Source organism: Monodelphis domestica, chromosome 2 (assembly GCF_027887165.1).
Source record: "Monodelphis domestica isolate mMonDom1 chromosome 2, mMonDom1.pri, whole genome shotgun sequence".
Lineage (NCBI taxonomy): Eukaryota > Metazoa > Chordata > Mammalia > Didelphimorphia > Didelphidae > Monodelphis > Monodelphis domestica.
The window spans coordinates 396,492,105-396,505,575 of NC_077228.1; the positions used below are offsets into that span (position 1 = coordinate 396,492,105).

Genomic DNA, 13,471 nt, shown 5'->3' on the forward strand with positions numbered 1-13,471 from the left:
TCTTTGGCCTCCAGGCCACTGAGGGCTGGCATTAACAAAGCGACATAATAGAGAGAGGTTTGCTTCTGACAATATCCTTTCTTGTCCTTCATAAAACTTTGAAAGCTTTCTCTGAAAATGACCAGAAAATCGGAGATCACCCTAGTGTCTGGTCTTTTGAACTAGTCCATTGGGGAAGGAGGTAGTCAAGGGGCCTCAGAGGGTCTTAATTTGCCATTGCTACAGCCTCTATCTTTAGTGATAAGGCAGATAAAAGGGCTCTAGCCCTTGTATATGAGTAATTGCCTTTTGATATCTTGTCAGATGGTCTTAAAGTTGTAATAACACAAGTTTGGACATAAGTACAGAAAGACCAACCCATTTTTCAATCCACAGGCCAGTCAGTATTAAGTGCTTATTATGTGCCAGGCACTTTGCAAAGCACTTGGGATAAAAATAAAGCCAAATTTTTGGTTTCTGTCCTCCAGGATCTCACCTTCTAACGGAGAAGACAGCATGTAGATAACTAGGGTGGGGGGGTGGAGTTTTGTAGAGGTCCCTGTAAATTGTGAAATATGTGAATACTGCTTTTTACTCTTTTCTTTTCCTTGGCTAAGAAGCACATTATCCTGGTCTAATTCTTCCATCTCTCTCTTTCTTCAAATTTCTATCTTCAAAGAAAGACACAAAGTTAGATTAGAGAGATTGGATGTGGGAAGTAGACCTACTTGGGATGAACTGAGATGTGCAATTGTCCATATGAACCCAAATATCTTAACCAGTCTAGCCCAGGATAAAAGAGCATGCCACTGTCTATTACTATCTACCCACTCTTGTCATCTTTACCAATGGATCAAATACCCAGAGTTTAATAAAAAAAAATCTTGATGGTGGGTTAGCATGCATTGCACGTATCTGAAAATGCAAATTGCAAAATGAATTGATGTTTTTTGTATTTATTGTAATATTTTCTTTTTTTATCTGCTTTCTCACTGAAGTTACTCTATTCGCCATTCCATAAGTATGCCTGCTATGAGGTAACATGCTTAAGATCTTTTTCTATATCACTATAAATGTGTGTGGTAGAGTTGCTGTTTGGTTTGTGTTTATTTTGTTACTTTCATTGTGTCAAAGCAAATAGTAGTAACAATCATACCTTATTTCCTCATCTTGTTTCCAATAATCTTAAGCAGCCAATGGGAAGTGGGTTGAAAAGTATCAAGCAGTCAATAAACAAGACTTTATTAAGCCCTTATAGTGATTGTATTAGGAATATGGAGATTAAAATGACCTTGCCTTTAAAAAAAAAAGTCCTTGCCTTTAAAGAACTTGGGTTCCACAGATATGTAGCAGAGAAACATATAATGGAAAGTGTAGAATGTGATGGGGGCCAAGAAGAAAATCCAAAGAAATTCTAGGAGGATTTAGTGTGAGAGAGAAGCTTTTTAGCTGGGGAAAATGGGGAATGATTTACAGTAGAGGGAGGTCTGGGACCACCGGTGATCAGAATATAGGAAGAATACCTAGATTATTAAGGGTTTAAAGTATCAAGTTCACATAATAGTACTGATATACATAGCCACTTCAAAACAAAAATGGTGAAAGTCATTTATTTACAAAGTTCTGAAAAGGCTCTTATTTCCAGCTGCAAGTTGGCCTTAATATTTGCACAACCTAAAGATTTAATTTGGTAAAATAAAATGGAACAGAAGCATCTGATAAATAATTTTCTCTTATGTTCTCTAGCTTGTATCCAAAGGTAACTTAATTAGGGTTTTTTCTTATGATTTCTGATGGAGGCTTACATTACGTTACTTGAGGCCACCCAGTTTAATTGGTTGTTTTAAGGATACACTAGGATTATTTGGTTTGTTAATTTAGTGATGGACACAGCACAAACTCAAGTTTGCCTTCATCACTTAATACTTAACAACTAGCCTTTCCCAGAATGATAGCCCACTCAAAGTATAGGTAGCCAATAAAAGTTTACTGAAAAGAAACATTTGTTACTCTACTAGAGATCTCTGCAAAACTAAAATAATTTTTTTAAATCACATTTTATTCTCAATTTCTCCTTTAGTTACCAGGAATATGTGTACATGGGAAAAACCTTGTCAACCTACATATTAAAATGATTTTGTCTGTCCTGCCCCCTTCCATTTGTTGGCTGTTCCTGCCATTTTAGTTTTTTCACCTATAGGATTGGGAATGTAAAATATTGCCCCAACTATTTATAATATTCATCAAGCAATTTTTGAAGTTTGTTTTTAGCAGTTAAAAAGAAAAAGGCAAAAAGATTTAGTTTGGAAACAAATTCTGTTTTTATTTCTTTACCATAAAGGGGTATTATTAAACCACTGAATCCTATCTAGTTCACACACATTTCAAACCACATTTTATATGGCCAAATGGTGAAACCTTTTATAAATTATTTAACTATTAAAGGAATGTAAAGTGGCATAGCACATGTCATACCAGTTAATATGGGCAGGCAACATAACATGTTTAGGGAAAGAAATGACAGGCAGATTTGTTGAAATTTGAAATGGTAGTTGACAGGAGTTTCTATGCATTGGTACAGTAGATAGGGAGCTGGCCTTGGTGTCAAGGAGACCTAGGTTCAAATTTGTCTCTAACACTCTGACCTTTGGCAGGTCATTTAGTCTTCACTGCCTAATAAACCAGTGGGTCAAGAGAGTTTCCACACTGTGAGAGTTACCTATACTGATGAAAACACAACCTGGACAAAACCAATTAGAATACAGTTAATGATCTATCACTGCCCAATTAGTCATTAAAGAATTAGAACACTGTCCTCTAGCAACAGCAGAAATGGATCTCTCAAAAAGGATTGCCCAGCTACTTTAAGTATTAGAAAAGAGAGGCATTGGTGATCCCCTTTTTTCTAGTGCTAGTTTAACATTTTTTTCAACTGATATAATTTTCTTTACAGTCATCTTCGATTTATGCTTCCTTCTTCAGCCTGGTCAAAAGGATGATGGTATTTAAAAAAAAAAAAACAACTATTGTGACAAAGTTAAATTGGGAAATGTGTATGTGAGGATGTTGGTCCTTTGCTTCCTAAGAAGTCATTAAGATGCTACATAGAATATTTACCATCATAATATTGCAAATGCAATTTTAATTATTCTATAGTTTAGTATCCTACTGACTTGATTAGATTTTTAAAATGCTAGCAGGTCCTAGTCTCCAGATCTCTTTAGTATGCTTGGGAATTGTAGTGGCACAAGGCACCTCTAAGGCCTAGCTACTGCTGGATGGTAAATTGACAAGTGGTTTCTCCTCTGCACCTCCACTGTTTACTAATAAAAGCAGCAAATCACACAGCATGGTTGCTAGGACAACTAGATCTGTGGAGCTCACTTCTCTTTTTTTCATTATTTTAGGAATTCTCCTACTTTCAGATCATTTGAGGAGAGGGTTGAGACAACTGTCACAAACCTTAAGGTACAGATTAAGTGCTAAATCATGTGAATTGTTAAGTGGGGATAGCATAGTCATTGGTGCCACCCATTCCAAAGCAGGCAAGCTCTCTATAGTAAACCAGGCAAGATGCTGTGCAGCAAGAAAGCAGGGCTGCTGCAGCATAGACCTTGTATCTTAAAAGTACAGGTAATATTAATATGGACCAGCACAAATAGGTTCTTAAAGTATTGGTCTGTACATGAGGCACTGAGTACTGAACTGTTCTTTAAAGTGGAGTTTCTGTTTTTACTCTTGACATCACTTATTTTTTAGGTTATAGTTCCCAGGACTCCCTATACACAAAATGAATTCCTCACTACAGGAATAAGATGATAAAGCAAATGAAAATCTCGGGTTTGGAAATCTTTAATAGAAGTGGTACCTCAAAGTTTTTGTTTTTGTTTTTTCTTGCCTAGTGTAGCAATAAATGGAAATGAGCTAGCTTGTTGCAGCTGTGTCTTCATTCCATCAGATGTCTCAAATCACCTCACTCTTCTGACCATGTTATGGGCATCTAGATGCTGACTAACATTACAAGCCCAGGGAACAAAGTGAAAATGTCTGGAATGTGTGAATGTAGGTGTGTTTCCTCACTTTGCAGTGCAAAAAAGGAAGCGAATGGAGAACCCCTTAGAAAAATATGCATGTAAGCTCTTTTTAATAAGAACTAGTATATTTTATCTCATATATCTTATTATATTACCTTTCTTAGGCCCAGTACCCCTTGACTTTCAGTAAATTCTCCCATATACCTTCTTTTAATGCAATAAGTTCTATGCACATGAGAAAAAAATAAATTTCAAAAGTTATTACTAATTATTCTCTGTATCCTTTGAAAAGCTTTTCATACCCTTCAGGTTACATGTACCCCAGGCCAGGGAACTCCTGCTCTAAATTTTATTAAAATGTTTTCATCAAAATAATCCCATAAGGCAGACAGTGAAAATAGTTTTATTCCCCACTGTATAAATGAAACTAACAAGTTAAGTGACTTACCCACAGTGAAAAGTCAGAGCTGCCACACAAAACTGAGGTATACAAACTCCAAACCCAGTGTCCTTTCCTTTATGCCACAATGTATAGCATGCAATTATTCATGTTTTGTAAACAAAAGTGCCACAGAAAAGCAGCAAACCAGAGTGGAGAGAGTCTGACAAACTAGTCATGTTACTAGGGTTAAGTCCCTTAAATTCTCAGTTGAACCAGACATTTTTCTAAGACTGTAAACAGAAGAGATATAAATGTGTACCATTGGAGGAGATTTCCACACCAGGAGTTCTCATGCACTTGTATCCCTACCCCAAGGCCATTTACATAATGTATTCCAGTTGTACCTGAAGTGCATCTGACTTTTCAAGAAAAACATTCTGATTCTGACCATTCATTCATCCATCTTGTACTTGAGAGCTTTCATTCATTTAAAAGAGTGATAACATTGGATTGTAATTTTACTGATACTTTTTCTTCATAAAGGAATTATTGGTTATTATCCTGAAAGGCCTTTTTTCCCACTGGTCTAACAAACACCATATATTTGTAAATATATATACATATATGTGCCTAAAATGAAATCAACATCATTTTCCTTTTTACCAGCAAAATCATTGGCAATGCTGTTTCCCTTCTCTGCTTGTCATTCTCATTATCATCATATTGGGCCACCTATCTAGATACCTTAAGATCTAGTATATCGTCAAGTCCTGCCTTGGAGAGACCTTATGCAAATTGATGTGGATTTTTTTTCAGACTTGGTTTCATTTCATAGTTTTTTATTACTCTAGTAATAATTTCAACTCCTAACTAAGCCAAAGCCTGAGGGAACCCACAAAATCAGTTCCTGACATTTGATAGATCCCTTGAGATGGTCTCAAGCAAATGGGTCCACATACTGGTAATGAAGTTCTGATATAGGAGAAGTTGTGCTTTTTAGGTTTCCATTAGGAGGAAAAAAAAAATATATATATATATATATATATGAAGAATAAAGAACGATCCTACTTTCATTTGCTATTGGGAAGTGCTGGTAAACCCCCATACTTTTAGGTGTTTGAGCCCCACTTATATAATAGCATCATTCACTTTCCTGTGCTCAATAGCATTCTCACTGCCATTTACAGAGGAAACCTTGAAGGTTTATCTAGCCCAATGGTTCTCAACCTTTCTAATGCCGTGACCCCACTATACAGTTCCTCATGTTGCAGTGACCCCAAACCAAAAAATTATTTTGGTGGCTACTTCAAAACCGTAATTTTGCTACAGTTATGATTCGGAATGTAAATACCTGATATGCATTATGTATTCTCATTGCTACAAATTGAGAGGTTGAGAACCGCTGATCTAGCCCATCTGCTTTCAGGTAGACCTGTAACCAACTCACTCTACCTGGATCTGTCCTATAATAAAGCTTTCTACAAAGTTAAATTCTTATAACTCTCCTACCTTCTCAGTATTTAACAAGCCTCATCTCTAATATTATTTCCTTGTTTCTTTTTCTTCTGTTTATGTAATCAAAGGAAAACAGCTGACAATGATTTTCTAATAACTTCATTTATTTGATTATAGTCATCCCTCCCCCTCCCCCAATATCATAGTTCTTCTAACTTTTGTTCTTGTGTCTAGTTTCCATTTTTCATCATCTTTCTTTCAACCTCCTCCATAAATGCCACATCCCTCTTATAACTTTATGGAACCCAAGACTTCAGTGTGTGAAGGGACAGGTTTGTGAGTCAATCCAGTGATGCTGTACTGCATCCTTATTCACACATCTTCATAGCATATTCTTTTTAAAACACTCACCATACTACAGATATGTTGTGCTAGTAATATATAGCCTACTTTTGCCATCCTGTCTTAAGACCACTGTGTCATTTGCCATGTGGCATTTGTATGTGGTCACCTTCCCTCTCTTTAAAGTTGATTCTGTTTGCTTCCAAACAAATCTCTACTTTGTCAAGATCATTTTAAATTCAGTTCTTGTCCTTACAGGGCATCATTTCATTCTACCCCAGCTGGATGTCATCAGTAAACTTAATGAGAATGCTTTCTATTTCATCTTTCAGGTCACTGGGAAAATGTTAAGGCCCAGACCATCTCCTGTGAAACTGTATTCATTATGTTGCCCCAGGTTGAAAGCAAATCATATGTTGATAAGTAGCTTTTGTAGCAGTTTTACACACAACCTAAAGAAAACTATATTTTCACATTTTATTGATAAATGTCATTTGGATAGAAGTAATGAAATATATCAAGAAGAACTGAAAACCTTATTAAAACAACCCAAAGTATTATGTTCCCATATTCCATCAGCCTCATTTTGACTTTCTTGGTAGTACAAATGATATTTTATGCAAAAGTTCATTTGTAAACAAACACAAGGGCAGGGTAATAGAAAATTCTTTACTTGCAGGAAATTTTACACAATTGTTCCTGTCATCCTTGCACTTGTGTCAGGTTGTATCTTAATTACTTAAGCTATCACAGACCCAGTTGAAGCCACCTTATAAGTAAATAAGGTAAAAGAATGAGTTATGAAAAATTGCCTTTCCCAAGGGTCATCAGGACTGACTGGCCTGATGTGAAAAACTCTTATCCTTTCTTTCTGCTGTCTTGGCTTGAGGGAACAAAATTGAGAGTTGGGGGAAAAAAGATACAGGGTTAAACAGCAACAACAACAAAAATCAGTATAAATCGGTTCATAATAATATTTGTTGATTCATTGAAACTCAAGAGTGGCAGCTTAATAGGAAGAGAAAGGGGTTACTAAGGTAGACAACAAGGCTGGTACTCTCATCTCTTCTCAGAGAATGGAGGAACAGTGAAAAACATATAGGAAGGTAATCTTATACTTCAGTAGGAAAATTGCAACAAAGAGGAATAGATCCTTCCCTCCCCACACACCCCTAATATAACATGGCAGGATAATTAAATCTAATAAATACAGATATAAAAATGGTTTTTGGTAACTTTTAGTGACACAATTTATGTATTGTGTATTGATTTAACTGTTTCTAGGAAGGTTTGTTTTTTTTTAAACAGAATTTAAAAAAAAGTTTGCCTTTTGAATAACACATCCAAAGTTATAAAAGGACTGGAAGGAAATTTGTAACAGGCAAACTCAGTAAGCTTAGCTTTCTGTCAAGAAGTGTTTTACCACGTTTCAGGAGTACCAGTGCCACTATTATGGCTTGTGAATGAATCAGCTCCTTTAATATACACATTAAGCCTTTAGGGGCGTTAGGATACCCATTCCATACTAATTTTACATTGTCTTAAAAGGCAGCCTAATGGTTTGTAAGATGATGCATTTATAAATTTGGTTTTCAACTAGAAAGGGCAGGATCTAGCCCATTTATAAATTTCAGAGTTGATCATGAAATCATAGATTTTTTAGTCCCCTTTAACCAGAAGTGTTTTTTGTTGTTGTTGTTGTTTATTCCCTCATACATGATACAAAAGTCTCAGGAAGCTTGAGGTGGGAACCTTAAGCCAGGAAAGTCTTAATAAAAGGACCAACTCTTTTACTGAATTTTAATATTTTCCATTTCCCAAGCAAGAAAAACAAAAAACACCCCACTTCTCTGGACTGATAACTTGAAGAAAAAAAAAAGCAACAGCTTCTTTCTAGTTTTCTGTATTAGGGTTGGGGAAAGGTGCTATATTTATGTGACCCTCATAAATAGACAAAACAAATTGATAGGTTTTTAAAGCCACCAAAAGACTATGTGTAGGAAAACCCAATATTTTAAGTGTTTGATACCCTCTGGCCACAAAGAGACCTGAAATACCTTTTCGAATGAGGCACAGGGCCATAGCCTACAGTTTGAATTTATCATGCTAAAGAACCTGAACCTTCCAGTTAGTGCCTGAATACAAGAAAACTTGAGTCATTTCAGTTCATAAAGTTGCAAAATGGTGGAGGAGGGAGGAAATCTGAATTCATTCACTTAAATTGGGAACTGTGTAAAGGTTGTGAACCTGGTATTTTTGGAAAAGAGTCTGGGAAGCAGAATTTAAGATGGTAGGAGAGAGAAGGTCCTTTCTGCTGCCACCTCTCCTTTATCTTGGTCCCTTGCCCAACTCCCTCCCTTTTTACTATTAAAGCTCGAGATTAAATATTTATAGTAAAATGAAGCTGGAAACACATCACCTAAAATACCCATGCTCTTTTGGAAGGAAGTTGTTGTAGGTCCTACATAAAAAAGGATGCTTGTTAATAAAATGAAATGGGAACTGTTGCCTACCTGGATTTCCCCAGCCCTTCTTTTTCTTTTTCAGACGAAAGTAGGAGGCATCCCCATGGGAGGGAATTTTGAAGAAGTGCTCAGTTCCACAGCCCATGCAAGTGCTCAGAGTGCTGCTTCAGCCCCTCGGATGCCAAAGAAAGAAGGAGAGCTTCAAGGCTAAGAGACCTGGGGGGACCATGCTACAGCCCGAAACTGCCACTCTGCCCCTGCTACATGTTTTGTGTCATTTCTTATAGCCAAATGTGAAAACCAAAAGTTTCTCTACAATGTTGTACTTTTGGGGGAAAAAAATCTATCCATATTTGTACTTAAGAATGAACCATTCAGTGATCATTGTGGATGCAGAAAGTGGGCCCTATGATGCTTAGAATATTCTAAATTTCTCAAATGAGCAGACATGCAACTGGCCATAATATCTCTTTCTGCCATTCTGGAACATATTTTCCAAGTACTAACCTTTTAGTCCTCTTGATTTAGTTTGCTTTCCCTTAAGTTTGTCTCTTTTAGCCATGTGTGTCCATGGGGATGTGTGTGTGTGTCAATGTATGTGTCCTTAAAATCCCATTGCATAACACCTTTTCAAGCCCAATCTGGGAAAGTGCAGAGTACTGCTTACATAACCATTTTCAGCTATATGAAGTATTCCAACTACTTGTCTCCTCCCAGCCCTGGCACATATGTAAATTATATGTAGTAGTTTAAGGGATTAGCTAAATGATTTTTGAAAGTATAAGGCAAAAACTTTTTTTTCAAGTAAGCAATGATCTTGAAAATTCTTTTTCTTAGCTTTTATTTCTAGTTTTTAGAATTTATTCAGGTCAAAGAACAGCTGTCAGACTTCTAGCAATTGGCTATTTTCCATTAGGAAAATGGAGGAAGAACAGTTCTATGACCCCTTGATATCCCAGTATAATAAAACTAATATAAAAATATAAACATCAGATTTTCTGCTGTAAGTGGCCTTCTACTTTCACTATATGCTTTCTTTTTGTTCCTCTTGAATGGGAGGAGGTTATATACTTTTCACTAAATACCCATCACCTTAAGATATATTGCAGCTTATTCAAATTTTTCTAGTTTAGTAAAACTACATAAGATATATTAAAAGTTTACTCATTGGTGAATTTTTTTGCTCTCATTGCTAATTAGAGTTGGGTGTATAACATTCTACATTGAAATAAAATCAATGGTTGATAACATGTAATAAAATTCAGGCTATTTGAAGTATGTGTATATATATATATATGAAGTATATATATATATATCTGTGGCTGGTCCTTCACCATTAGGATTTAGAGCCACAGCCCTAAACCAATTGGGAATATATTGTGTACCTACAGACACTGTCAAGAGAAAACATCACCATTTCCCCCTTTTTTGTTCTTTTCAGCTTTTGGACTCCCAACTCCAAGCCTAACTCTTAGTGCTTTTTGTGAAGGATAAGAATATCATATCAAATCAGGAAAATGTCATTAATTTGTTTCCTTAATTCAGCCAGAGCTGGGCTGGGGATTTTCTGCACACTGTTGTCAGAAAGATTTCATGAGTACTTAATCTACTTAAGGGAATGAATTGTTTTTAAGGACTCTAGCACATTAAATATTCCTAATTCATTCAACATTAAGCACCTAAGCTGTGCAAGCCACTGTATTAAGTATTGAGGAATTTGCAGTCTATGGATGCTACTAATTAAAATCTATTTATTCATTAAAGTAGGATTTCTCCTTAATATATAGTTAGCAGTTACTCTGGATCCCATTATTTATTTCAGTAATAAAGGACCATTGTTTCTTAAACACCCTGTAATGGCAGAGTTTTCACTGGGCTCCTCCCTTCAATTAATGAAGCTTTGTTGTACTAAGCAGCATATGGCTCTTTGGCTAATCTTTTAGCTCCTCAAATTGTATTTACATTTTGATAGGGATGTATGTACCAACCTTGATTTATAAAACACATACAACACTCAGACCAGTTCCTTCTCCAGTTGTAGGTTTCATGTTCTTACTACCTGATCTCTCAAAGCCTTTCTCCTTTTCTTCTTGATTTGCATTCTAATATTCATGTCTGCTGTCAAGTTCTTCACTCTGTGAACATCTAAATTCATGTTTCTTTTATAGAACACATGAAATGCCTCTTTCATATGGTTGCTTGTTAGAATGTTATACAAAAATGTAAGTTATCCATTTGAAAATATGAAAAGCTAAAGCATAGCCTAGACACAAACTTCACTTTTACTAAAAATCAAAATTGTAATTCAGTACTTTGTATACAAAGTGATACCTTTTAATAAACAGCTTCAGATGAGTAAACCCTAACACTCCAGAAGCAGGCATCTACCAATTTTTAAAGGCAACTCTTGCAATGGAAAATATTAGTCATAAAGTTATGTTTCAATTATATTTTATGGAATATATATATCTCATCAAAATTATGAGTTTTGCTAGATTATGCCAGCAAAGCAATTGGCATCCAAACGGAATTATGTATTTCCCTACACATTTGGTCCAGAATCATATAAAGTGTAATGACTTGCACACTTTATTCAAGATGTTCTGAAATACTGCACTGTTCACAACAGTTAAAATGGAAAGAGTGTTTGTGGCCTTTGATGCTTTTATTTCTTTACTATTTGTAGTTTCAAATTTTTCTATCCATCTGAAAGTTTTCAAGTTAAAGTATACTAAGGTGAATAAACATGGCGAACTAAGTCACATAAATACCTTCATTCATTTGGAAATTGGATTCTGAGGATGGTAAGAGGAAAGTAGTGGGGTGGAGGACATGTGATCAGTTTTATGTAAAATCATTTCTGCCAATCTAAGTGTAAAATAAAATTTCTAAACTAATTAAAATGTCAATCAAAATTTTCAGTGACTGACCTTTTTTTCCCCTAAGATTTATTTTCAAAAACAATAAAATCACAAGTCCATTTCCTGGCTCTATACAATTCATTTTACCATGTGTTTTTATTACAAGGCTATTAGTTGGCCAAGATAGAGGATTGTGTACCAGTATGCAGATTTTCAATTCTACAGGCTTTAAGAACTATGTAATAGTTGCATAGATTCAAAAATAGTAGCCTATGGAATATGGACATAGTGGGGAAGAGCAACAAGAAAGCTACTTAATTTATATTGAATGCAGTCCAAATGAAGCTGATTGTATTTTAAGTAAACCATATGATATTCATATAACTCATAGCCCCCCAAAATAGGTAACATGTATACTTGGGAGGCGACACCATAGGGTTGATAGTGCACTAGATTAAGTGTAAAGGGGGCTCAATTCTAACGTCAACTTGGCTGTGTGACCTTGGATGAGGAATTTCACTTCTCTAACTAAAGGTTCCTCTTCTAAAGGGTTGGGGGTTGATCAGGTAATATCCAAAGTCCTTTTCTACACCAACATTCTATAATTTTATATTACAGGGTTGTGAGAATCAAATAGATAACATAGAATGCTCTACAAGCTAAAAAAAAAACTATACAAATGGTAGCTTATTAACCAGGAAATTTTACCTAATTATTAAGCTCCTTTGTTTTATCAAATATTTCTTATGGCCATCCTCATTCATTTATAGGGAATCTCATGATAAAAAGGTTTAGGGTAAGCGTTAGGGAAACTGAGATTGAGACCTAAACCAAGCCTACAGAACAACTGAAAGAGCTGGGGGGGCTGGGGAGGGGAAGAGACACAAATGCCTGGGACTTTTGCAGGACTGGAGCTTTAGAGCTGGAAGGAAGAGCCCCTGGAATCCACTGAATATAACCCCCTTATTTTACAAATGAGTAAACTGAACTATTGTCAGGATTTGACTTCTAGTCTTTCTGACTCCAAGTCTAGTGTTCTGCCCACTGCATCACTTTCTGTTTTAGAATGGACTCAATCCATAACCCTCAGCAGAGGGACAGAAATTTTAGCAATTACTGACCAGTAACACAAGCTGGGTTCTAAGATGACAGACCTGGTTATATTGACTTTATCAGCGCATTGTTGATGTGCCTATAGCCATGTAGGGGAAAAGGACAGGGGAATTCTGTTTTCTCATTAAATCATTTCCATTAATAATCAGACTTGATTCTCTCTGATCACTGATGCAAAGGAACCATAACTATACATTACCAAGAAGAAGATACCTTGCTTATAGCATATCCCTGGATATAACACTTTGAAAGTTCATTATAATTTTTTATGTTGACCAGTCATAAATAGAACCTGACAAATCAATTTTAAGGACAAAAATAAATATCACTCTTCCAAGCATAAAATGCTTTTGATTTATTTTGCAAAGGCAAACACCTTATCACCAGTCAAGGCTTTTAAAGGCAAGCAGAGGCATTATCCTATTCAAGGCCAACTTCCTCAAGAAAGAGCTTGATTTGAACCACTTTAAAAAAAAAAAATTAAAACCCTTATTGCTCTTCTGTCTTAGAATCAATATTGATTCTAAGGCAGAAGAGTGGTAAGAGCTAGGCAATGGGGGTTAAATGACTTGCCCAGGGCCACACAGCTGGGAAGCATGTCAGGCCAGATTTGAACCTAGGACCTTCCATCTCTAGGCCTGGCTCTCAAACCACTGAGCTACCTAGCTGCTCCTTGAATTGAGCCACTTTTGATGGAGAAGTTGAAAAGTGTAAAAGGGAACCAGTTCCACTCTTTTCTAGCTTCTTATCTGATAAAAATGTAAAACCAAAAGGTCTGAATTGGGGAAAAAGAAACTGAAAAAAATTCATAGAGGCATTTAATTTTTACCTTTCCTGCCT

At 35.9% G+C, this 13,471-nt stretch overlaps 1 protein-coding gene across 5 annotated transcripts in view; it reads left to right on the forward strand.

The window, feature by feature from the left end:
• TPD52L1 (TPD52 like 1) overlaps positions 1–11,572 on the forward strand; it is a 199,922-nt gene extending 188,350 nt beyond the window's left edge. For 3 of the 5 annotated variants that reach the window (XM_007484508.3, XM_007484507.3, XM_007484509.3), the window contains exons 5-6: positions 3,387–3,447; positions 8,740–11,572. In XM_007484508.3, coding sequence (XP_007484570.2) covers positions 3,387–3,447; positions 8,740–8,868 — 190 coding nt within the window. In that variant the 3' untranslated portion in view covers positions 8,869–11,572. The remainder of the gene's footprint in view (positions 1–3,386; positions 3,448–8,739) is intronic. The other 2 variants (XM_056818724.1, XM_007484511.3) reach the window with 2 other exon arrangements.
• The last annotated feature ends 1,899 nt before the right edge of the window (positions 11,573–13,471 follow it).